This window comes from Eretmochelys imbricata, chromosome 3 (assembly GCF_965152235.1).
Source record: "Eretmochelys imbricata isolate rEreImb1 chromosome 3, rEreImb1.hap1, whole genome shotgun sequence".
Taxonomy (NCBI): Eukaryota; Metazoa; Chordata; order Testudines; family Cheloniidae; genus Eretmochelys; species Eretmochelys imbricata.
The window spans coordinates 81,771,461-81,797,839 of NC_135574.1; the positions used below are offsets into that span (position 1 = coordinate 81,771,461).

A 26,379-nucleotide genomic window follows, 5' to 3' on the forward strand; every position below is an offset into this window, starting at 1 on the left:
GGCCATACTGGTGTTAGACTGCCCAGGCTGGTTCGGCACACGCATCATGTGCCCACATCCCGAAAAGAGCCGAGAGATGCTATTTTGTGCCGGCCAAAGGGACCAATTTTCTGTTTACGCATCCAGCCCCTAATTCACTGGTGGTTCCAGCAGCTGCAGAGCAGGCTCATCAACAGCTGCAGAAATCCAGCCTACCAAACAAGGGGTCAAAAGGTTGGACCTTCTGGACAGGAAGGTCTTTTCTTTGTAGGGATGACAGTTCCACATAGCTAACTCCCAGGCACTGCTGGCTAAGTTTGATTTCAACATGTACAGCAGGCTGGTAGAATTTAAGTACAAGCTCCCTGGGGACACCAGGCCAAGATCCAGGCCTTGGTAGATGAAGGGGAATTGGTGGCTAAGGTGGCTCTCCAGGTTGCGGAGGATGCAGCTGAGACTGCATCCTGTTCCATGACCACGGGATTCATTCTGTGCAGAGACTTTTGGCTTCAGTCTTCCGGTTTCCTGAGGGAGGCCTAAAACACCATCAGGGACCTCCCTTTTGATGAAGCCTATCTTTTTAATGGCCAGACCAATTAGTCTCTGCATTCCTTGAAAAATTGCCAGTCCATTCTGCGGTCCCTGGGAATCTACACCCCAGCTCCCAGGAGCAAGCACCAAAGGCAGCCCTTTGGACAACAGCCACCTACCCACCCTACTATCAACAGCCACCAGAACCCCCCTCTCTCCCCTGTAAACAATGGAGGTCCCAGAGGGCCCACTTCTCAGCTCCAGCCACTGACACCTACACAATCCTCTCCCAGCTGTAGGCCAATGGTCACTTTAGACATGTGGGTCAGCACCCATGAACCACTTTCAATGCCACCTGTTTTGCTGCCCTTCATCTTTGCCATCTGCCTTGCCCTCTTTGCCCACAGTTGGGGCAAGACCACCACAGACAGTTGGGTACTGAAGATCATCCATCATGGATACTCCATAATTTCTTTCCTTCCTCCTCATCGCCCTCCCACCCAACCCATTTCAGGGGATCCCTCCCACCAATTGATTCTTCAGCAGGAAACAGACTCCTTGCTCCTCAAGGGTGCGATAGAGGGCATCCAGCCTCACCTTATTTCCTCATCCCTGTGGAGGGTGGAGGCCCATCCTGGATCTTGGTCAGCTAAATATATTAATCAGAAAGCTGAAATTCTGGATGATTATTTTGGCATCAATAATTCCTTCCCTCCAGGAGGAGCATGATTTGTGGCTGTAGACATGAAAGATGCGTACTTCCATGAGGACATCTATCCGTCTCACAGGAAGTTCCTCCGCTTCAAGGTCGGGGACCAACACTACCAGTTTCGCATTCTTCCCTTCGACATAGCGACAGCACCAGGGATTTTTACGAAGGTGTTCGCGGTCATAGCAGCCCAGATGAGACACGAAGGGACATACAGTATTCCCTTACCTGCACCACTGGCTACTAGTGGGGCAATCGTGGCAAGAAGTTGTCTTTGTGATCCAGTCTCTTTGATGCCGCCTTGCCTCTTTAGGGGTCTGTGTAAACAAATGTAACCCTTCTGCCCGTCAGAGTTGGCAGCAACAAGGGCCGGGTTCAATATCTAGGGGATCCATTTCAATAACACAATGCAAACCGGCTCGAGCCCCCACCCAGTGACCTGGGACAAATATATACCACCCCCGCTGGGCGCCTCCAAGAGGCAATACTTCCCCTCTCACAAGCACATAGTCTGAGTGTAGCAAAAAGCCTTTTAATAACAGAGAGAAACAATGTGGCATTATGTTGGGGAAACACCACCAACAGGATTCATAACACAACCCATGAGCAAAAAAACCCACCCCAAGCAAATTGGGGCATGCCCCTTTCCCTTTGGTTCTTGAGTCCAGCAACCCTAAATCACCCAAAGTCCCAAAAGTCTCTGTCCCTGGTCAGGGCAGCCCCAGAGTTCGAAAGTTTATCTGGTGAGCTTTACCTCCCAACCTGGGTGGAGATGGGACGGGGGTAAGAGGCACCTTACATGATCTGAAGCTGACCGCCCCACAGCTCCATAGGCCTTCGCTTTGCTCCGCTCTGCTCCGCCAGCCGCCCCACGAACTCCTTCGCTCAGCTCCGCATCCCACAAGCAGCTCCCACCGTCCCACAAACTGCTCCACCAGCCGGTCCACAAACTGCTCCGTGTCCCACCAGAAGCTCCCGCCGTCCTACGAACTGCTCCACCAGCCTGTCCACAAGGCACTCCAGCCATCCCGCAAACTGCTCCACAATATATCTTCAGGCTCCCCCACTACTTAACACAATGCTCAGTGATTTCAGCTCTTAGTCAGTTCAGCTCTTTGGTGAATTCAGCTTGTAGTAGGGGAGCCTCAGTGCTGGTGCACCATTAGCCCAAAGTGAGCTCAGCAACCTGTAACTAGGCTCCTAATGGAATCAAAATTAGCTCTGATATTCCACAGTGGAGAGAGGAGGTAGTGCAATTAGCATGTAAGGCCCTCACCAAGGGGCCCATGCCACCAAATATTAATACTTGTCCCCAGCCTCTCTCAATTCACAGAGTTTTAAAACCCATGACCCTTGCCTAGCGAGTGCTACTTAGTTGATGGTGAGTCCCTCCATCATAACAAAAGGCCAAGTACAGTTCCAAGCACAGTTCCCATAATCAGGGTAATAACAATTTATTCTTTCTGCCCCAATAACAGAGACACTGGGGATCCCACAGCAGCCAAAGTGACCATTTGGGCAGCTGTGGCCTCATTCTAGGCGGGGTGGGTGTGCCTATGCAAATGAGATTGGCCCCTGAAGTTCTTTTCCACAACTTGCCACACCTCACCACCAGATGTCAGGGTGGAGCTCATCCTGACTCTGCTTACACAAAGACAAGTCAGTTTTGTCACCCACAGAAACGGTAAACTTTATGGGGCAAGACTAGAGTCTGTCTCTCCATGACCTTTCTGTCAGCAGACTGGTTCTCCATAACGAGCACCTTGATCATCCGCATTCACTGCAAACCCTGCACCACAGTTTGCCTGGTACAGAAGTTAGCCGTACCGACCTGTCATTGCCAGGATCACCTCGGGAACATTTTTTTAAAACTGGGGCATTGCATTAACTGCTCTCCAGTCATCTGGTACAGAAGATGGTTTAAGCAGTAGGTTATATACCAGTTAGCGAAGATTAATGCAAAGAATTAATTTAGATGCTCTGCAACTTGACCTTGTCCTTCTTAAGTGCTTCTTTAGCACCTCAATCTTCCAGTGTCCTCACTGATTGTTTAGCAGACTTCCTGCTTCTGATGTACTTTAAAATAAAATCTTGCTTTTAGTTTTCATGTCTTTTGCTAGTTGTTCTTCAAATTCTTTTTTGGCCTGACTAATTATACCTATACACTTTACTTGCTGGAGTTTGTTCCTTTCTATTTTCTTCAGTAGGATTTGACTTCTAAATTTTAAAAGATGTCTTTTTGTCTCTTAACTACCTCTTTTACTCTGTTTAGCCCTGGTGGCATGTTTTTGGTCCTCTTTCTATTTTTTATTTGGGGTATACAGATAGTTTGAGCACGTATTATGGTGTTTTTAAAGTTTCCATGGAGCTTGCAGACATATCACTCCTGTGACTGCTCCTTTTCATTTCTGTTTAACTAGCGGCCTCATTTTTGTGCAGTTCCTCTTTTTGAAGATAAATGCTACTGTGATGGGTTTGTTTGGTATTTTTCCCCCTACAAGGATGTTAAATTTAATTACATTTTGATTGCTATTACTGAGTGGTTCAGCAATATTTATCTCTTGGACGAGATTCTTTGCGCCACTTAGGACTAAGTCAAGAATTGACTGCCCCCTTTTGGGTTCCAGGACTAGCTGCTCTAAGAAATAGTCATTAATGATGTCCAGAAATTTTATCTCTGAGGAGACCTATTCTCAGTCAGTATGGGGATAATTGAAATTCCCCTTTATTGCTGGTTTTTCTGTTTTTGTAGCCTCTCTGATCTCCCCGAGTAGTTCACAATCACCGTCACCATCCTGGTCAGGTGGTCAATAGTATATTCCTACTTCTATGCTCTTACGATTGAAGCATGGGCTTTCTATCCATAGAGATTTTATGGTACAGTTTGAGTCATTTAAGATTTTTACTATATTTGACTTTGTGCTTTCTTTCGCATATAGTGCCACTCCAGCAGCATGACCTACTCTCATTCCTGTATATTTTGTATCTTTGCATTACCATGTCCCATTGATTGTCATCATTTCACCAAGTTTTGCCTATTATATCAATATCCTCATTTAATAAAGGCATTCAAATTCCTGCATCTTAGTATTGAGACTTTTATCATTTGTATATAAGCACTTATAAAATTTGTCAATATTCAGTTGTCTACCTTCATGTGATATAATTGAATGGGACTTTTTTTCATTTGACTGTTCCTCTTCCGTTCCTACTTGTAGTTTTTCAACATCTATTCTCTCCTCTTTACTAGGATATAGAGTATTCCCTTTAATAAATCTTCCCCTAAGGGATGTGTCTGTCTGAACTACATGCTCCTCCATACCTGTCGACTTCCCCCCCAGCCCTTAGCTTAAAAATTAACTCCTCTATGACTTTTTTTTAAATTTTACATGCCAGCAATCTGGTTCTGTTTTGGTTTAGGGGGAGCCCATCCTTCCTGTATAGACTCCTCTTTTTCCCAAAAAGTTCCCCAATTCCTAATTAACCTACATTCCTCCTCCAAATGCCACCATCTCATCCATGCATTGGGACCCTACAGTTCTGCCTGTCTAACTGGCCCTGTATGTGGAACTGGAAACATTTCAGAGAATGCTGCTATGGAGGTCCTGGACTTAAATCTCTTCACCAGCTGCTTAAATTTGTCCTCCAGGGTCTCTCTCCTACCAGTTCCTAGGTCAGTGGTCCCCAACCTTTCTTGTGGGAATAGCAAATTGCTATTCCCAGAAGACTGTGGTGGGCGCCCACACCCGCTGCCAAAATGCAGCAGCGGGAAGAAGTGTCACCGCTGAAATGCCGCTGAGAAACGTCAACGTTTCTCGGCAGCATTTCGGTGGCGGGGTGTCCTATGGGCACTCAAAAATGCCCCGGTGGGCGCCATGGCACCCGCGGGCACTGCGTTGGGGACGCCTGTCCCAGCTTATTGGTACCTATGTATACAACCACTGGCTCCTCCCCAGCACTGCACATAAGCCTGTCTAGATGTCTCGAGAGGTCTGCAACCTTTGCGCCCAGCAGGCAATTCGGCATGCAGTTCTCCCAGTCATCACAAACCCAACTATCTATATTCCTAATAATTGAATCCGCCATTACTATTATCTGTCTCTTTCTAATAACAGGGGTCCCCTCACCTGGAGAGGTATCCTCAGTGCAAAAGGATACCATGATGTCATTTGGAAGGAGGGTCCCAAACTACTATAATCTGGTTTTAAAATAATATACAACCTTAGTCCCTGATCCTGGAAGCTGATATGTGAAGCCCCATCAAAGTCAGCTTGCAGGAAGAGGGCCTTACATAGCAGTCTAACAAATCCATGAGATCAAACCAAATCTGAGTTAAGGCTTCCACGGTGCAGTATTGTTCATAGCTTTTATGAATGGGATGTACTATTCTTATCTCGATGCACAGGGAATGGTTTCAGTAAGTCTCCTGTATTTACTGTGTTATCTAGGCACTATGGATAAGGTAAGAATAAATGACAACTTTTATTATTAGCCTGCTTCTACTGAAGTTGGTGGCAAAACGCACATTGACTTTAGCAGTAGTAGGATCAGCTCCTTAGTTATGACTTTCATTTCTTTAGTCAATTTAAGGTAAAAGGCTTAAGCCACTTTAAAAAAAATTGAGTTCTCTAATTTAACACACACACAGATCAATTGTATGTGCAAAATTTGCACTCACGCAAAATTAGAAGGTGACTTGAGGTGGTTTGAAGTGTCATCCTTTGATGTGTGAAAGTGAGCACAATTAGACTACTTCTCTAGTGCCTGCCTAATGTAAATGCCACCTCCAAATTACTTGCCTAAAACATATTATTAGCTTTTAATTTAGAAGACCTAGTCTGAGGCCAAAGGCCAATTTGTTTCTTGGCGAAGGATGTGGTGGTTGTTCAGTTAGTGGAAGTATACCCTCAATTATACATGTGCTCCCTACTCTGTTACTTAAATCCCTTTGTTCTGCATGTTCACAGCCCTCAGCATTTCCTATCCATGTGCCATACATGGTATAAATGGCTGTGTCAGCTGCTGAACCCCCTTCCACCAACGCCAGGTTTCTCAATATCTCAGTCCCCCGCTCCTCCTTGCCCCTTGAACAGAGGCTTAGCCTTCCTTTTCTCCATAAAAGGGTATGACTACACTTTAAATATTACAGCTGCAGCTGCTATAGTGCTTCCATGCAGACACTACCTATGCCGATGGCAGGGTTCTCCCCCGGCATAGGTAATCCATCTCCCTGAGAGACGGCAGCTAGGTGGACAGCAGAATTCTTCCATTGACTTAGCGCTATCTACACCAGGAGTTAGGTCGGCATAGCTACCTCTCTCAGGGCTCTGGATTTTTCACACTCTGAGAGATGTAGCTATACCGATGTAAACTCCTAGTGTAGACTAGACATCAGAGTGGTTCATTTTAAAATTAAATTATCTGGGGTAGATGGGTGATGGGCTGGGGAGGAGCTTAGAAATTAAGGCAGCGACCATATTTATTGTAGGCATGTCCTGGGGGACTACTGAGGAGCCAGTCACAGGGGAGAGATTTTAGGGCAGATGGTACAGAGAAATTTGCATAATCACTGTAACGTTATTGAAAATGTATGCCTATCTCATGCTCCCAGCTAATCAGAGTGCAGGGACTTGCGTACATGAAAGGGAACTAGACAACTGCCCTGCACTGTGGCCCATTTCAGAGTAATAAAAAACAATGAACACATTCATCCCTCCTATTTTGTCTGATACAGTATTTTTGCAGCCACAGGGGCAAATTCTGGCAGGATCCTGCAAATATAAGGCTGCCAGAAAATCTGTGCACATTCTGTAGAGTGCCAGGCAGAACTCTTCCATACCAATCCTGGCACACTCCTACTTTCCACCTTTCCCCTGCCCAAAAAAAAAAAAAAAATCCTGGAGAGGGACATCCTAGGATAGGACATAAGTGACAGGCGTGTGTTCGTGCTTACAACTCTCCCATAGTGCAGTTGTCCCTATTTAACCCAAAGCCCTCTGCTAGCAGTTCTCACCTGCGTGTGTTATGGATAGGGAGTTTCTGCAAGCCAGTAAAAAGGTACACAACACGACTGATTTTGCAGCATATTTACATGCCCATTTTGGTTGACCACACTGTTTTTTTCCTGAAATGGTGTCATTATACATAAAAATATTATACTTCATGCTCTCTCTAACCTATGAAAATGCTTTATTTCTTTTTGGTGTGATTTATTAATGGAAATATTTTAAAATTTGAGCACAAATCTACTAATGCCCGAAATCAGGAGATAATTTTATTATTTTGGAGACCACTTAAAAAGAAGGATGGTCCTGGTTATTAGCACTACTAACTTAAGCACTACTTTTTCGTGACACAAATTTCTATCTAAAATATCACTTCTTACAATTTCAGAAGCAGTATTTAATGGACATTTTAATACCAATGATGCTTGACAGTTGTTAAACATGAAAGTATATTTTGTTTTTTCAGGTGGATAATCTATGAATACAGTAATTACAGAGGGCGTCAGATGTTATTGTCACCAAATGAAATCCCAGACTGGTGTAAATTAAGTGGCTGTCATCAGATAGGTTCTCTACGACCTTTATTACAGGTGAGAGAGGCTGTGGTCTACTTTGGGGCCTGAGAGTTTGCATGAGGTCTTCTTTATAGACTTCCTGTATTTTTTATTGCCAAGTTTATCTCATAGTCAGTAATTGTTTCTGGTACTACACAGTCAAAGGTAACATTAAACAGCAGAAATAGTGAACACGGAAAGAGGTTCTCTCCAAAATATTGTCTTCAATAATGCTGATGCTGGTTGTGCCATTTGGCTTCACAATACTATCTCCCAAAATCTGAATTGTCTACTATGCACACATTAAACTAAATATGTTATTTTTGAGCAATTTACTTTGACTGAATTACAACAACCAGTCAGGATTCTTAACTTCCCTCTGGTCACAAGCATTCTGATATCTGTATTGTCATGTGCTAGTCTCAGAAATTTGGGAAATGAAGCTGTTAGTTTTTTGGATACTAGCCAGAGGCACTTTCATCTGTGTAGACATTAAAAAAAAAATCCATTCTCTGTTTATATAATAATCTCTTAAATGCACAAATTGATTTGTGAATATAATGTATAGAGTACTGTCATGTTGTTTTGTTTTTTTAGAAGTATTGGCTAATTTGAGGGCAAGTGCCATAACTGCTTAGATTCTCGTGCTCAGACTATTCTGTCATGTGCTAACATCCGTGTTACATACTGAACCAGTTTTTATTGAGAAATAACTTTCTGCAGTTCATGAATCACTTATGTTTTTAATTATTAGAACTGGGCTAGAAATTAAAGAAGTGCCCGGTACCTATAATTAATGTATTGGGTCCCTCTCCTAGAACTGTCCTTGTTCAGGCCTGCTTCTGAACTGCTTAGCATTATGCAGAATGATAAGTGCATTTTGATTGCCCTATCTAAGGTACTGGTGCAGATAGAGAACTTTCAGAATCTGGTTTTCCTTAGAAATGTGTTTTTTTTTTTTTTTTTAAATGCCCTCAGAGGAAATCCAAAGCCTAAGGGACAAAGATTCCCAAGTGCACCACTGAGTAGCACTATGTGTTCCTGCATTCGAGAATTTAGCTAAAGAGCTGTGTTGTTTTCATAGAAACGTGTATACTTCAGACTTCGAAACAAGGAAACTGGAAAGTTCATGTCAGCTGATGGAAATGTGGATGATTTGAGTCTTCTCAGAATACAGGTTACAGAAGATAGTAGATCAGATGACCAGATCTGGGTTTATCAAGACGGATTCATCAAATGCAGGGTGAGGTTTAAATTTAGTTGATTGATATTGTTTTTAAGCACCAGACTGATGTTTCTTGAAGAAAATAATTACATCTGGTAAGATTTTGTGATTCAGAATCCTTTTCAGGCTTGACAGAAGCATTGAACATTTGTTTCATTTAAAAATATTTTGCTTACTTCAATAGTAAAAAGTTCCCATTGAACGTTAGTTTAGTTAGTTAAACAAACACACCATGTACTCTTGACTTTCTAAAATTAATTTCTGCTGTGTCTTCCTTTCTTCTTTGTTTGCCATGTCTCACTCTTCTCCAGTTCACCTGAAACATAATTTTTATTTGTTTTCCTCAAACTCATCCTTTTTTTGATTATATAACATCTTATAACAAACAGTGTATTTTCCATTTTTCTTTAACTGAGTTAAAACACACTAGATATTTGAGTCCAACATGTTTGATTTGAGTGTTTCTGCTTGTTGAAGAACATTAGGGTCATACATACAATTGAGTCCATAACATCATGTCCTTATGCATTGTTTTCCCTCTGTCCGTGTCCTCTTTCTCCCTCCATAAAAATGTCAATTAAAATATCAAAACAGGAAAAGCTTTTAAAATATGGACCTTCCTGATAACTTCCCTTTTCAACTACACCTTTATTAAAATTGTTTGCAGAATTCAGTATTTGAACAGTATTGTGTTGAAGGTTACACTCAGGGGTTAAGGTATTTGGCATTCCAGCAAGATGAAATGGTAAAGCCCTAAAAATCTTCTTGCTGATGCAAAGTATTACTATAGACTTGGCTTCTGACTAAGGCCTTGATCCCTCCACGGACTTAAGCATGTGCTTAACTTTGTGCGCTATAAGTAGTGCCATGGAGGTCAGTGGCATTACTCATAGTGCATGAAGTAAAATATGTGCGTTAGTCTTGCAGGAATTGGGGTCTAAAGTGAATAAAATTAATACGGTGAATCTGCTTGAGTGCAAAGAATCACGTGACCTATTTCATAACGTTGTATAAATTCAATAGAGCCATTTTGTAAAGGGAGCGTTTTCTCTCCATAACTGTGTCAATTATGCTTGAGGGACAAATCTTCCTCTTTTCAATTTACTGAGGTACTGTTTGGACATGCACAGAATAGACGCTCTCGTAAAAAGGAATTATATAGACTGTAAAAATGAGGCCAAGTGAGCAAACAGCTTTAACAACATCACGTGCAAAATACTTTCCTCATGACGGTAGTTCTGTCTCAAACTGAACATATTACTACTTGGGCAGTGTTGTAATATGGCTATGGATGGGTGTTATCTCAGTCCTCTCATTTCAACATAATCAACCCATTTGCTTTATTCTAAATAAAACTTATGGTGCACAGAGAATTCATGGGGATGCAGCTTGTGCTGTACTATAGTCGTGTAGGTTAACTAGCAGAAGCTTAGGATGGCTACATTACTTGCAACAATGACTGGACCATGACTGAGTTATGCCATTGCTCTTTAGAAGTGCAAACGAAAGCTTTATACCACACTGCCAGTGTGCTCTGACACGTGTATATTGAAAAACAAAGGAGGATTAAAAAAAGACTTTATTACAACTGTTTCTGAGTTCCAGTAAAGCCAGGTTGCCTTATGCCCTGAGTCAAAATAACGAGCCATGCCCTAGGCATCCAGGAAGCAGCTGAGAACTTTCCTAGCTAGCTAAGTGACAAATGGTGAGTTGCCATAAGACTCGTTCCACAGTAACTGGAGGGAGCAGGGGAGTATTTTACAGACCCACTCCCTGGCTGGCAGAGTAGAGAGAAAGAAATGGTGGTTTAGTACAACTTCTGTGTGAGCGTTGAATCTTTGCTAGCCTATCAGGAAGAAATTAGTAGATTAGAGTACAGGTGAGAAGTTTAGAGATACAGAATGAAGTAAATATATTCCAAGACTTGCAATTTGTTCTTAGCTTCTGAAAGTAAAGTATCTTGTAATCCATGTTGTTAGGACCACTTGTTAAGTAATTTGCTATCTACAGGAGTCTTATGGTAATCTTCAATTTTGGAAAAAGAAAAGGAGTACTTGTGGCACCTTAGAGACTAACCAATTTATTTGAGCATGAGCTTTCGTGAGCTACAGCTCACTTCATCACTTCCGATGAAGTGAGCTGTAGCTCACGAAAGCTCATGCTCAAATAAATTGGTTAGTCTCTAAGGTGCCACAAGTACTCCTTTTCTTTTTGCAAATACAGACTAACACGGCTGTTACTCTGAAACCTTCAATTTTGGAAATCATTGTTTATACAAAATAACATAACGTATTATATTTGGCATTGTTATTGCGTAGTATTGTCTTGTGGCCAGTAATGCAAATGCTGGTGATATAGTGGGTGGGGAAGGAATATTGTAAAAGTGCTGCTGTACCCAGAGGCTGGTAAAAATGGAGAACTTTAGAGGTCACACCCCAAAAAGAATTGTGGTAGCCCTTTTTCAAAAATCCCTTTGCTTAGTCTAAAACAGCTTCAATGTTTCTCTCAAATGAATCTGTTTTTCTAGTCCTCTATAGTAAAAAGAAAAGGATCACAATGGAGGCTGCCATCAGAAAGAGGATCGTGGGGAAAATAAGTAGTCTAGAGTCGAATGTGGGTGAAACCCTTTCCATTACCAACAGAGGGGGAGTGATGACAAGAACCACAATCTCCTACCTATGCCTTCCATCCGTGACCAGAAAACCTGGGGTACAGATATTGTTTCTACAGCTACACTAAAGACTGACTGCTGTTGTCTTTTCAATTATATAGATGACTGAGGATTGCTGCTTGACAATTGTAGGAAACCTTATAACTCCTGGCTCTAAGATAGGCCTATCACTCGAGGAGAATGAAGACAAGCAATATTGGTGTGTTAATCCTGATGGCAGGATCCATAGCAAAATGAAGCCAACATTAGTTTTAGATATCAAAGGTAAGAACCTGTTGCCTTTCGGTGTGATTTTAATTACACAACGTTTACGGTGGACTATGTGCTGAAAGTGTTCCTGTAGATTAAGGATGGCCTTATAGTTCCCAGATTTTAATCTGGGATCTGTAGGGACTGTTCTGATCATCTAGTCTGAACTCATGCATTACAAAGGATATAGGATGTCACCCAGTTATTCCGATAACTAGCTCAATAGCCCATGGGATTAATCTGGCTTGTGTTTCTTCATGGCCCTTATGTGCATGTGTAAGTATGCAGAAATACCCCATTGTTCTTAACTTGGTGATATACATAAAACACTTCTTAAATATAAAATTGATTTCTTTTCTTCAGCATGTTTTTCTTTAGTTTTCATTTGTATTGAGTGAATTGTCTAACACATGAAGAAAAGGAGTACTTGTGGCACCTTAGAGACTAACCAATTTATTTGAGCATAAGCTTTCGTGAGCTACAGCTCACTTCATCGGATGCATACTATGGAAAGTGTAGAAGATACTTTTATACACACAAAGCATGAAAAAATACCTCCCCCCACCCCACTCTCCTGCTGGTAATAGCTTATCTAAAGTGATCACTCTCCTTACAATGTGTATGATAATCAAGTTGGGCCATTTCCAGCACAAATCCAGGTCTCCCCCCCACACACACCCCCACACACACACACGCAGCCAAGCTCTGCGATACAACCTCATTTGCTCCAACCCCTCAGACAGAGACAAACACCTACAAGATCTCTATCAAGCATTCTTACAACTACAATACCCACCTGTGGAAGTGAAGAGACAGATTGATAGAGCCAGAAGAGTTCCCAGAAGTCACCTACTACAGGACAGGCCTAACAAAGAAAATAGCAGAACGCCACTAGCCGTCACCTTCAGCCCCCAACTAAAACCCCTCCAATGCATTATTAAGGATCTATAACCTATCCTGAAGGACCCAACTCTCTCACAAATCTTGGGAGACAGGCCAGTCCTTGCCTACAGACAGCCCCCCAACCTGAAGCAAATACTCACCAGCAACCACATACCACACAACAGAACCACTAACCCAGGAACCTATCCTTGCAACAAAGCCCATTGCCAACTGTGCCCACATATCTATTCAGGGGACACCATCACAGGGCCTAATAACATCAGCCACACTATCAGAGGCTCGTTCACCTGCACATCCACCAATGTGATATATGCCATCATGTGCCAGCAATGCCCCTCTGCCATGTACATTGGTCAAACTGGACAGTCTCTACGTAAAAGAATAATTGGACACAAATCAGATGTCAAGAATTATAACATTCATAAACCAGTCGGAGAACGCTTCAATCTCTCTGGTCACGCGATTACAGACATGAAAGTTGTGATATTACAACAAAAAAACTTCAAATCCAGACTCCAGTGAGAGACTGCTGAATTGGAATTCATTTGCAAATTAGATACAGTTAACTTAGGTTACCTTGCATAATGACTTAGCCACTCCCAGTCTCTATTCAAGCCTATTTCCCCTTGTTTTTTCCTACCCCCTTCCCCCCCCCCCCCCCGACGTTCTTGTTAAACCCTGGATTTGTGCTGGAAATGGCCCACCTTGATTATCATACACATTGTAAGGAGAGTGGTCACTTTAGATAAGCTATTACCAGCAGGAGAGTGTGGTGGGGGGAGGTATTTTTTCATGCTTTGTGTGTATAAAAAGATCTTCTACACTTTCCACAGTATGCATCCGATGAAGTGAGCTGTAGCTCATGAAAGCTTATGCTCAAGTAAATTGGTTAGTCTCTAAGGTGCCACAAGTACTCCTTTTCTTTTTGCGAATACAGACTAACACGGCTGTTATCCTGAAACCTGTCTAACACGTGCAGACTTGCAATACAAAAGGACAAATAATTTTAAAATAGCTATTCCTTTAATGCTAAAACATGATTAATGTTAGACCAACCTAAGATCTGTATCCCTTACTACATATTTTACAACTGCTTTTGTTATACCATTTTAAGATTGTTTCATTTAGATGTTATCCTTGCTCTGTCCTTGTGATTTCATAGGCTGCATAGTAAACCCACTGGTATGATAAGCAGCAGATCTAACAGCTCACCATTGTTGTTTTCTCATCCGGTATAACTCGTTTTCTCCAGTTTGCTCATGTTACTTCTCTTTTAAAGCAAATAATATCTCCCCCAAACACCACTCGTTAACTTTACTTATTTAAAACCAATTTTGAAATAATGCTGTGATATTAATCAGAGTAGCTGTTACAAATACAAAATGACCTGAGTAAACTATTAATGCTTTATTGAGACAAACATGGAAAGTGTTGGCAGAAATGTGAGGACAGGGTTACGCAATGTTTATAGTTCCTATAGGCCTATATAGTTCCTGTCACAGATGAGCACTATCCGTTCTTTTTCCCCCATGAGTACTAAAATTAATCAGAATGTTAACTGTGTAATCCCTAATCCTTTTACAGCAGTGGTTCTCAAACTTTTGTACTGGTGACCCCTTTCACATAGGAAGCCTCTAAGTGCCATCCCCCCTTTATACATTAAAAACACTTTTTAATATATTTAACACCATTATAAATGCTGGAGGTGAAGCAGGGTTTGAGGTGGAGGCTGACAGCTCACGACCCACCATGTAATAACCTCGCAACCCCCCTGAAGGGTCCCGACCCCCCCAGTTTGAGAACCCCTGTGCTACAGCCAGATGGAGGAATTTTTGTTCCCCACAAGGAAAAGTGTGATTATTAATTACAAGTTTATCAACGTGTTTAGTTCAGGAAGTGCCTTTATTTAATAACTACACTGTGCAGAATATTTTCAATCTTAATTGAGCACTAGACAAAGACAAAAGAGATTAGTATACTGGCTCATCTTCAATTAAACATTTTAAAAAGCATGTAATGTACTTTGAGTGAATACTTGAAAACTGCCTAATTGCAGAATACAATAGCTCAGAAAGGGAAAATATAGATCTAGAGAGACAGAGATCTAACCAGCTAGCTCGCATTAGAAAATACAATATCTATCTGTTTGTTCTCTTTCTGATTTGAACTGCCAAGCTCAAAAGTAGAAGGGCAGAGATCCTAAACATTTATTTTTAAAAAGTTCTAAGATGAAATGTGAGGAGGTATACTCAGCTTTTTAGTTTAACTGCAAGACATAACTGCATCTCTGACAATTGTAAATATTAATAAAATGTAACCTCAGTAAAGTAGCCTCCCATGCTGGTTTAAATCAGGAGAAACTGCAGTGGAATTACACTGAATGAGAATTGGTCCCAAGACCACCAACAAAAGACGACAAAAAAATGTATCGTGATGTTCTGCTGGAACTCAAGTGAAGTTGGTTGAGGTGCTTGAGCTCACGGTCTCCAGTGGCAGGGAGTTCTGGGGTGGGGATCATCTACTCTGGGAATTGCTTCCATGCGGGGTCTGGACAGAGCCAGATTATACCGGCCTGCAAGGCACCGTGCAAAGCCTGTCTCTTTTCTCAGACATTTGACCAAGGAGGTGGTATGTTGACTCTGGAACGTTGTGTATAAGGGGATCATCTTTCCCTTTCTACCTATGAAAGGTGAAGTTACAAGTAATTGTTATAGGCAGTGTTGTTGTAGCTGTGTCAGTCCCAGATGTTCGAGAGACAAGGGGGATGAGGTGTAATATGTTTTCTTGGACCAACTTCTGTTGGTGAGCGAGACAAGCTCACCCACCTTGTCTCCTCCCCAAGTATTTGTTGTTACACGATGTACATGTGCTTTGTGGAAGGACTTATTTTATATATAGTGTATCTGAAAAATGAATAGGTTTAGTGTAGCTGGTCCAGGCAATTAAATAAGAACTGTCTCAAGTCCTTCCACATCCCTGGACCAATGTTAAAGCCAAATAATCAACCATCTATTTTTCAGCCCGAACATGTTCTTTAGCAAATAAACTTACTTGTTCAAAATGTGTGATAATGTTGCCATCTTGTGGGTGTACTGAAATAATGCAGGGCAGTGATATTTGCCCCTAATAACCATACACTTTTATACTTTTAAATATCTGGCTTTCCTTCTATTTCAGGTAGTGTCTCATACACAGTTACATTCCAGCATGCATAAATTTAAGAATATTTTACCATGATGATTACTTATGAACTGTCCTTTAGAAGCATTGCTTAGTTAATTCTTCTTTGTTATCTCTTAGTTATTTCCAATGGCCAAGATTTTTTTTTTTTTGTAGATCATCCTATGTCTCAACAAAATAACATCGCACTAACAGAGCCCTTTCACTGATCTCAACCTTACCACACTTCCCCTCTGCTCGGGTCTCCCTGTGCACTGGCAGTACAAGTCTGATATCTGCTGTACTACCTTTTGGCTGGTCCCAGACCATCCATCCTAGCTGGGGTGGGGGGAAATTGCTGCTGCTCCATAAGAAGCTTGTTCTTCTGCTGTCATAAGTTCTGCTTCTCTAAGAAGGCAACATGCCACCGTGAGCAATGGATGACAGCCCTATTACACACAACTGAGCTACCACAAAGTGATTGCAGAGGGGAGAGGCAGTTCCAGGGCAGAGAGGATACTTTTAGATACCTGCTCTTTGCTCCACCTCTTTCCACTAGTTTGGGCTTCTCTCCACATTGCGCTGCTGTGGAAAGCATAGGGCCAGGAATATGTGGAGCTTGCTAGGGAGATGGAAATTGACCTGCAACTGCCTGAAGGCATTTGTTTCACTATAAGAATACATCTTTGTGAATAGGAAGAATAGACTTTTCTTGAGTGAATGAACATTTTCTTCATTGGCTACCAGTCCACTCAAACACCCACTAGTGACAGGTCTGTGGCATGATCTGAATACAGCATGAAGAAATACAGGTTTGGGTGCTGTGTTAGTCACTGACTGATTTCATGTTTCGGATGAGAAATGTCCTTGCTCTAGAGGCTGAGGCTTCCCAGCAGTGGGAGCTCTAGACTGATCATCTGTGTTCGTGACCATCGATGTAATAGACAACTACATCTGTCCATTTACTGACTTCAGGAGAGAGAAAATAATGTCAGGTGTCATTGAAATAGTGCAAATGTAATGGTTTGTGTTGCAGTTTGTAGTTAGAGGGGGAGAGATGGAGGTGGAGACATACAATATATGCACCCATATGAATAGTGTTGAATCACTTGAGGATTACCTGTTCCCTCTGGGGCACCTGGGATTGACCACTGGCGGAAGACAGGATACTGGGCTAGATGGACCCTTTCGTCTGACCCAGGATGGCCATTCTTTAATGCATTATAGTATGAGTGCACCACCTGAAAGCAAATAGCTGTGGTTATTTATGAATACTGACGACATAAAGGCTATTGTGGCCCATGCTGAAACTGCTATATGTTCTGCTGGCCAGCATCATTTCTTTTATACTGAGTTACTCCTTAGCTAGCCTTTGGAGGCCAGTTAATCACTGGATGGCTAGAACATGGGGATTGTGAGGCAGCATTTGATTATTGGAAGGTCAGAGTCCTGATCCAGTCAGCCTCACCTGACATCCTTGTCCTACTTTCTCTCCTTCACACAACAGCAGGAGCAGGAGGAGCATGACTCAGGCACCAAGTGGGGAGGCAGATAGGCTCACTCTTCTGCAGTTCCTTAGGGAGTGAGGAGGCAGTGTAGGAATGGGGGAAGTACAGAAGATGAGAATATACTCCTCTTCTGTACCTCTGTTTAAAAAGGTGCATGTGATTTACGTGTCTTTGCCATGTATCCTTAGAATGGCTCTGAAACATTTATAACACTGACGCAGTCTCAATCCAACAGTTCGTGATTTTTCACATTTCATTTTCTTTTTAAATTTCTTTTTAGGGGGCACACAATACGATCAAAATCATGTTGTTGTTAATGCAGTCAATGAACAGAAGCCAACCCAGTGTTGGGAAGCATTAGTTCTGTAAATCCAGACAGTTCCGTCCATCTGAGAGAAATTATAACAACACTCTGGACAATCCAACTACTGTGGCCGTCTTTGAAGAAGAGAGAGAATCTCCATCCTGCCTTCACAATAATTGTAAGAACAAGCGACAGGGTAGATTCAGCTCTAAGCATTAATTCCATAAGTTTGTGTGTTTTACTGGATGTTAGCCCACAACGATGTTGACCAATTTTTGTAACTGCTCCCGACTGTTTGTTTGTTACTAATTTTTTAAATGTTAAGGTCCTCCTTCCAAGCAGCAATTTCATGTCAGTGATGAATTGCTAATCCAGACTATATTAAATGAGTGTAATTTTAAATTATTTCTACAGACGTTTTTATCAGGAAAAAAGTTTTAACTATTATACTGAGAGATAATTAGATAAAACTTATCACAAAAGATTGAAGTGCAACATATATGGGGGGGGGGGTATGCAAAATAGATTGATCTTTGTAGTAGTATATTGGAGTATTCATCTCCTGAAAATTAACATGTAAATAATGCATTAGTACAAAAAAGAACTTCAGTCTACTGAAATTTGTTTAGGAGAATTTTTACCAAAAAATGACTACAAGGTATGTGCAGATGTATTTTAGTAAGTTGTCATTTTAAAGCCTGTATTTTAATAAGCAATCTATTTTTCTAGTTTTTCTATTAGAAAGACAGAGAATACAAATCTATAGATGTTTGTTAGCAAAAGTGTTGGGCAGCAAGAAGGGTGTGTCAGCTATGAAGAATTTGCCCATTTTCTGTCTGCTTCTACTTTAAAAGGCTGCCTTACTCTTTACAAATTAAAAGTATTATCTACTTCTCTGCTTGGGGCAAATACTTCAAACCTAGAAGTAGCTCCATTAAGTGCAGTCATTACTACTCTCAGAATGTAATTTAAAATACTTCTCTCTCCTTTATTTTAAAAAAGCATCACTAGTCAGTGGTTCCAAATCTCTCCCAGCTACTGTCTGCCACTTGCCATAGTTAATTACGTTTGAACCCACTATGATCTTCATATGCTCCAAACATCTTGGGTGAAGTTGAGGAGGGCAAGGTCAATGGTCTTTTATCCTCTTTAATGTCCCACAATGGTCTGTCTGGTGTCAATGCGCCTTCCCTGTTGGGCAGGACGTAACACCTTCTGCTGGAGATCAGCACTTCACACTAGTTACCGTCTCTCTCCAGTCTGATGATTTACACGGTCACAGAGGCTCACAATACAACTGCTCAAATAGTACCTTACAATGTGGAATACAGATGTTATGTCAGACTAATGCAGAGAGCAACTCACAAGTATTCAGTAAAGTCTAAGCACTAAACACATTCTTATAACCCTATGTGACAGGGTCGGACCAGATGGCTACAGGAAACTAATCCTGTTGGGATCCGGGAAGTGGGCGGGTGAAGCCAGGCTGTCACAGCAACCCTAGTGCAGCAATGCACTGGAGTCTAGGACAAAAGCTCATTGTTGAGGTAGGAAAGAAAACTTGGAGACATTCATACCACAATAAGTGCCATACAAGAACTTACATACATTACCAGTCAAGCAAGTTTGAAGTTCCATGCATACTTTAGGATAGGAACCACACCTTAGCAAAGAGCTTGTTTCAAGAGAGGCATGTGAAATAACTTGTAGCAGGTTGTTCTTGTGCATTAATGGTTTACTGACTCCCTTGGCCCAATGTTAAAATTGTGGTTTTATTTTATGTCACTGGCAGAACAGTGAATGTAAACTCTTGTACCATGCTGCTGTATTTCATTCTTGCCTAGACCAGTGTTATTACAAACCACTCCTAGCAGCCTCAGGGGGCACTCATTGGATGTTGACTTGCATAGTAAGTCTATTAGAATGTAACTTTCTTCTTTACTGTTTGTTGCCTCGCAGATACTGGTGCTTTACTTTTTATCTTTACCTGTGGGAAAGTCAGTGCCTTCAATCTAATTTTAAGTGTGTGTGGTTGTTTTTTCACTTCCTGTACAGACAACTGCAATAATCAACATTCAAATACATCTTACTCTTTTAAAATTGTACAGTTGTAACATGCTTTTATTCTGTAGCTCACGAAAGCTTATGCTCAAATAAATTTGTTAGTCTCTAAGGTGCCACAAGTACTTCTTTTCTTTTTGCAAATACAGACTAACGCGGCTGCTACTCTGAAACCTTTTTAAAGAGTGCTACTTCTGGTTCCAAGGTGGTAATTCTGGCAAATTTTTCTGTGCTTTTTTTATTGTATACACAGTATGTTATATGTACTTCACAAATTTTATTCAGGTAAATCTGATTTAGTGAAACTGTCTGCAAAGTTCCCTGTTTACATGTCTATAGTGAAGCTCGTCTGTACAGGTGCAGTGCTGCCTGCTTCTCATGCATTGTGCTTCAAATCGGTTGTGAAGAGATCACCCAGGCTGTTGTCATCTTCGGTCCTTAATTTTTCTACCATGGATTGCCTACAAGGAATGTAAAAGTGGTGGAGATAGTTGCTGCTTCTGTGACACAAGAACTACACTAAGATCACTTCTACACAGGGTATTAAGTTCTTGTTTTATCTTTCAAGTACTGTTTGATTTGTTTCAGGTTAAACCAATAATCTCTGCATTGAGCCCTGGATCTACAAAAGGACTTAAGCACTTTAGAACATCAAGGTAACAACACTGAGATCCTTAGACTGAGTGTATAGGGAGCCTAGCTGATTTAAAGAAGGGGGAGAAATGAGCCTTAGGCTGCAATCCACAAAGTCAGCCCAGGAGTCAGGATCAGAGGAGATGCTCATGAGAAGTGTGTGTCCTAAGCCTTTCCTCTCATGCAGGTAGGCACCTAAGTCCAGGTTGCAGGGAGCACCTCTCCCTATTTAGCAATCCACAAATGGGAACTACTTGCCTGGAGTCAGATAGCTTCGACTCTTAGACTCTTAAATACTTTCACGCAGGAATTAAGTTAGGTGCTTGCCTCGCAAAATTACAGAGGGGGACTTGGTGGTGCCTGCTTTCACACGCTCTTTTCACACTGCTTTTCACAGGCTCACTACCTATAAGTGAGAGGGAACTATAGTTATAAAGTAGCAGCCACCCTCCCTCCCTCCCCGCGATCACTCCTTCAGTGTTCATCCACAGTGGGACAGCTTAAACAGCAGAGACTGGGGGAGCCGTACTTCAGAATATCCATTAGCCCAGAGGTTAAAGCACTCTCCTGTAGGGGCATGGGTGGTGGGTATAGTGGGCCAGGGAAGGCCCCTGCTCCTGCCATGTCTCCTTCACTCCTGGGGGATGTGGGAGTGAGAAGGGACGCAGAGACCCAGAGACAGGCAGGGGAGTGAGGAGACTTGGCTGGGTGCTTGGGGGTGTGGGGGGCTGGCACTGGTGGTGGGGGTCAGTGACTTAGCCTAGGGAAGGCCTTCAGGGGTGGGGGGGCTGGTGGCTTGGCCCAGCATTGGGGCTGCTGGGGCCAGCGCAGTGCTGGCTGTGGAGGCAGTAACTCGGCTGGGGGGTTGGCAGCTTGGCCTGATGTGGCTGGGGCAGGTGGGTCGGAGCTCCTCTGTTGCAGCGGGGCCCCTCAGGGCTTCTCCTGTTGGGGCAGGGGTTGTAGCTCTGGTGGCAGGGGGGTCAGGGCATTAGGTAGAAGGGGGGGCAGCAGACTAGCCTCCCCAAAGCAGGGGTTCATCTGCTGCCCATGTGCAGGGGTGTGGGAGACCCAACTTCAAATCCTTTCTCCCCCTCAGGTGAGGGGGAAGAAATAGAACCTGGGTCTCCCCCATCCCAGGTGAGTGGCCACTGGGCTAAAGTTATGAGGTAGGTGTTTCTATCATCCCCTTCCTTTTCCAGGTTGAAGGGACCCCCTCTTCAGTGACCCTATTTTGAATGGGACCTGAGCCTGTAGGAAGCCTGTGAGCACAACTACCTGATCAGACTCTGTGCACACAATACACAGGCAAATACCTATCTTCCCCTGAGGTCAGGGCTCGCTTGTGGGCTCAGGTTGGAGACAGGCATCCGAACACCTAGGTGAGGCAGAAGTTTAGGTGCTGCTAAAGGCTCCTCTGAGTATACTGATTTTTTTAAAAAAAAAACACACACACAAAACCGCCGTACCAAGTCTCAGAGCCTGGGACAGCTGACGGCTAAACTATTGCCATGGGGATGTGCAGGCCTGAGCTCTGAGAGCTATGGCTGAGCTGCAGGTCTTTTATCACAGTGCAGACCTACCCTTATGGTTCACTGGGAGTTTTGTGGACCACTATGGAGCCTAAAAGTGGGACTTAAGTGCCTAAACCCAAGACTTCATGTTAAGGGGCAATTAAAGGTGAATTACCATAAGATGGTGAATATGCATATAATAAGCCTCCACTATCAATTAAGAGAAACCTACTGGCATGAAAATTTTATGGGCAAGATAATTTTTAACAATCCCAGGGAGTGGAAACTAATTAAATATTTGTGTTTCTTTGATTATAACTTCTGGTTAATTAAACTGTGTCTGGCAAATGAGAGGAATAAGGGCTACTGTGCAGGTTATAAATTGATACAGCAGCATCATAAGCAAAGGTTTCAAATAATGTGCAGAACTTGATGCAGGTTCTGAATTAAGTTGAATACCCCCATTTTCCTCAACACACTACCCCTGTTTCTCTGGTTTCTAGACCATTATATGCCCCTATTCGTTATTACAAACATAACTAGATGGTATGTCTTAACTAGAGCTGTCAAAGGATTAAAAAAAAAAAGCCAGTTAATCATGACATTAAAAAAATCACAGCTTTAATCACTGTTAAATAATAGAATACCATTTATTTAAATATTTTTGGATGTTTTCTACATTTCCAAATATATTGATTTCAATTACAACATATAAAGTGAGCAGTGTACACTTTATATTCTATTTTGATAAATAGCATTATCTCCCATAAATGTAAACAAACTTGTTTGTCTGTGCGATTGGCTGAAGAAGAAGTAGGTCTAAAGTTTTACATTGTTTTGTTTTTGAAAGCAGTTATGTAAAAAAGTTACATTCGTAAGTTGCATTTTCACAATAAAAAGAGTGCACTACAGTACTTGTATGAAGTGAAATACTGAAAAATACTATTTCTTTGGGGGGGTTTTAGGGTTGGTGATTGATCGCAGTTAACTCATGCAATTAACTCAAAATTAATCACAGTTTTAATCACACTGTTAAACAGAATATCAGTTGAAGTGTATTAAATATTTTTGGATGTTTTTCTACATTTTCAAATATTGATCTCAATTACAACACAACACAAAGTATTCAGTGATCACTTGTTTTAGATTAAATATTTGCACTATAAAAAAATAGTATTTCAATTCACCTCACACTATTGTGAAAGTGCAACTTATAAATGTAGATTTTTTTTGTTACATAACTGCACTCAAACAAAACAATGTAACACTTTAGAGCTTACAGATCTACTCAGTCCTACTTCTTGTTCAGCCACTCATTCAGACAAACACGTTTGTTTACATTTATGGGAGATAATGCTGCCCTCTTATTTACAATGTCACCAGAAAGTGAGAACAATGTTCACATGGCATTTTTGTAACTGGCATAGCAAGATATTTACGTGCCATTCATGCACTTAGGACGGAAGAATCCAATGCACCGCTACAGACTAGGGACCGAATGGCTTGGCAGCAGTTCTGCGGAAAAGGACCGAGGGGTGACAGTGGATGAGAAGCTGGATATGAGTCAACAGTGTGCCCTTGTTGCCAAGAAGGCCAATGGCATTTTGGGATGTAGAAGTAGGGGCATAGCCAGCAGCTCGAGGGACGTGATCATTCCCCTCTATTCGACATTGGTGAGGCCGCATCTGGGGTACTGTGTCCAGTTTTGGGCCCCACACTACAAGAAGGATGTGGAAAAACTGGAGAGAGTCCAGCGAAGGGCAACAAAAATGATTAGGGGTCTGGAACACATGACTTATGAGGAGAGGCTGAGGGAACTGGAATTGTTTAGTCTACAGAAGAGAAGAATGAGGGGGGATTTGATAGCTGTTTTCAACTACCTGAGAGGTAGTTCCAAAGAGGATGGTTCTAGACTATTCTCAGTGGTAGAAGATGACAGGACAAGGAGGAATGGTCTCAAGTTGCAGTGGGGGAGGTTTAGGTTGGATATTAGGAAAAACTTTTTCACTAGGAGGGTGGTGAAACACTGGAATGCGTTACTTAGGGAGGTGGTAGAATCTCCTTCCTTAGAAGTTTTTAAGGTCAGGCTTGACAAAGCCCTGGCTGGGATGATTTAATTGGGGATTGGTCCTGCTTTGAGCAGGGGGTTTGACTAGATGACCTCCTGAGGTCCCTTCCAACCCTGATATTCTAAGATTCTATCTCCCTTCATGTTTCAGCCTCCATTCCAAAGGACATGCTTCCATGCTGATGACGCTTGTTAAAAAAATGCATTAATTAAATTTGTGACTGAACTCCTTGGGGGAAAATTGTATGTCTCTGGCTCCATGGTTTTATCCACATTCTGGCATATATTGCATGTTATAGCAGTCTTGGATGATGACCCAGCACATGTTCATTTTAAGAACACTTTTACTACAGATTTGACAAAATGCAAAAATTGGTACCAAGGTGAGATTTCTAAAAATAGCTACAGCACTCCACCCAAAGTTTAAGAATCTGAAGCACCTTCCAAAATCTGAGAGGGACAAGGTCTGGAGCGTGCTTTCAAAAGTCTTAAAAAGAGCAACACTTTGATGCAGAAACTACAGAACCTGAACCCAAACCACCAAAGAAGAAAAATCAACCTTCTGCTGGTGGCATCTGACTCAGATGATGAAAATGAACATGTGTCGGTCTGCACTACTTTGTATCATTATTGAGCAGAACCCATCATCAGCATAGACACACCTGGAATGGTGGCTGAAGCATGAAGGAGCGCATCTGGCATATAAATATCTTGCAATGCCAACTACAACAATGCCATGCGAATGCCTGTTCTCACTTTCAGGTGCCACTGTAAACAAGAAGCGGGCAGCATTATCTCCTGCAAATGTAAACACACTGGTTTGTCTGTGCGATTGGCTGAACAAGAAGTAGGACTGAGTGGATTTGTAGGCTTTAAAGTTTTACATTGTTTTATTTCTGAATTTTTTTGTACATAGTTGAACTTACAAAGTAGAATTTTCATGATAAGAGATTACACTACGGTACTTAGGCAAATTGAAACTTTTTTTTTTACAGTGCAAATATTTGTAATCAAATATACTGATCACTGTACACGGATTTCAGTTACAATGTATCTGAAAATATAGAAAACATGCAAAAATATTTAAATAAATGGTATTCTATTTAACAGCATGATTAATTTTTTTAATTGCTTGACAACCCTAATTGTTATTTTATATTGCAGTAGCATTACGCGGTTTTGTGCTAGTTGCTGTGTAAACACGTACAAAGACAAGGTCCCTGAAGAGTTTAGTCTGTAGTAATGACTTCTGTTGCTGTTACTCTACAGATCAAGAAACTGTAGATTGAAGTTCAGCACTTGTTTACAACTCAACACAGCCAATGCTTCCTTTGGGGCAAAGTCATCATTCACAAGACATTTTGGAACTTATTTGAAACATGCCTATAGCACAAACTGCTCCATGGAACTAAAAATTAATGAGGCTGTCAACTTAGCTACTGCCATCAGAATGATGGATATGAGTGTCCATATGAAGAATTACAAATCCTCTTCACACATGGCTATAATCTAGCCAACCTAGAAAAGGCATTAGCCTTTCCTCTGTTTCATAAATTTAACAAACCACAAAACTGGTGTAGGAAGGACCCAACCAATTTTTTATATTAGGAATTTTACATTCAATAACTTGTTTTTAAAAACCTACTTTTAGTACTTACTACACTTAGAGATTCATGGCCTATAAAACTTTTAGGAGTGTTTTAACCTTAGGACACCATTTTTGAGAGACTTGCAAGGAAACAGTAAACTACACCTTCAAATCTACCACGTCCAAATGCCATTTATCAGCAAGAACAGACTGCAAGCAAAACCGAATGGCTGTAGATGTTATTTTTTATTAATTACATTGATCACTGTTTTCCCTCGTGCATGTCCTCCTTCTAGCCTCAGAAAGGCCTTTGGAACTTCAGAAAAAGAGAAGACTTGCTCAACAACTGGATGGATCTACGGAACAAAAACAGATAGGATCATGCTCAATCATTTGATCCCTGCCAAGTGATATCTAACAGCTTCTCCCCTCCCACACTTCCAAGTTATATGTAATAACTAACTAAAACACAGTGACCGCTAACCTTGGACACTAATATAGTCATCTATGGTCCAAGGCTCTGAGAAAGCAGATGGATACACTGATTCTACCTTATGTTCCACACATTAATATTTGGAGGAAGAGAAGTGTTTTACACATTTTTCTTCATTGTTGACAATTATTTATTTCATGTTCAACTCAATACACACACACACACCCCCACCCACCAGGTTCAAAGGCCAGATTTTTAAAAAGGTATTTAGGCACCTTTGCGGATATT

The 26,379-nt window shown here is 41.7% G+C and overlaps 2 protein-coding genes across 5 annotated transcripts in view; one reads left to right on the plus strand and one right to left on the minus strand.

Moving 5' to 3' along the window:
* The window catches only part of CRYBG1 (crystallin beta-gamma domain containing 1), a 153,005-nt gene extending 135,090 nt beyond the window's left edge, over positions 1-17,915 (plus strand). The window contains exons 20-23 of the mRNA XM_077812884.1: positions 7,691-7,814; positions 8,863-9,021; positions 11,776-11,938; positions 17,774-17,915. Coding sequence (XP_077669010.1) covers positions 7,691-7,814; positions 8,863-9,021; positions 11,776-11,938; positions 17,774-17,862 — 535 coding nt within the window. The 3' untranslated portion in view covers positions 17,863-17,915. The remainder of the gene's footprint in view (positions 1-7,690; positions 7,815-8,862; positions 9,022-11,775; positions 11,939-17,773) is intronic.
* RTN4IP1 (reticulon 4 interacting protein 1) overlaps positions 9,243-26,379 on the minus strand; it is a 52,521-nt gene continuing 35,384 nt past the window's right edge. Inside the window, exons 9-11 of one of the 4 annotated variants that reach the window (XM_077812886.1) lie at positions 25,916-26,014; positions 17,106-17,226; positions 9,243-9,319 (exon numbers count right to left, since the gene is read on the minus strand). In XM_077812886.1, the coding sequence (XP_077669012.1) occupies positions 9,258-9,319; positions 17,106-17,226; positions 25,916-26,014 (282 nt within the window). In that variant the 3' untranslated portion in view covers positions 9,243-9,257. Of the gene's footprint in view, positions 9,320-14,773; positions 15,507-17,105; positions 17,227-19,554; positions 20,320-25,885; positions 26,015-26,379 lie in introns of those variants that run through there. The other 3 variants (XM_077812885.1, XM_077812887.1, XR_013345608.1) reach the window with 3 other exon arrangements.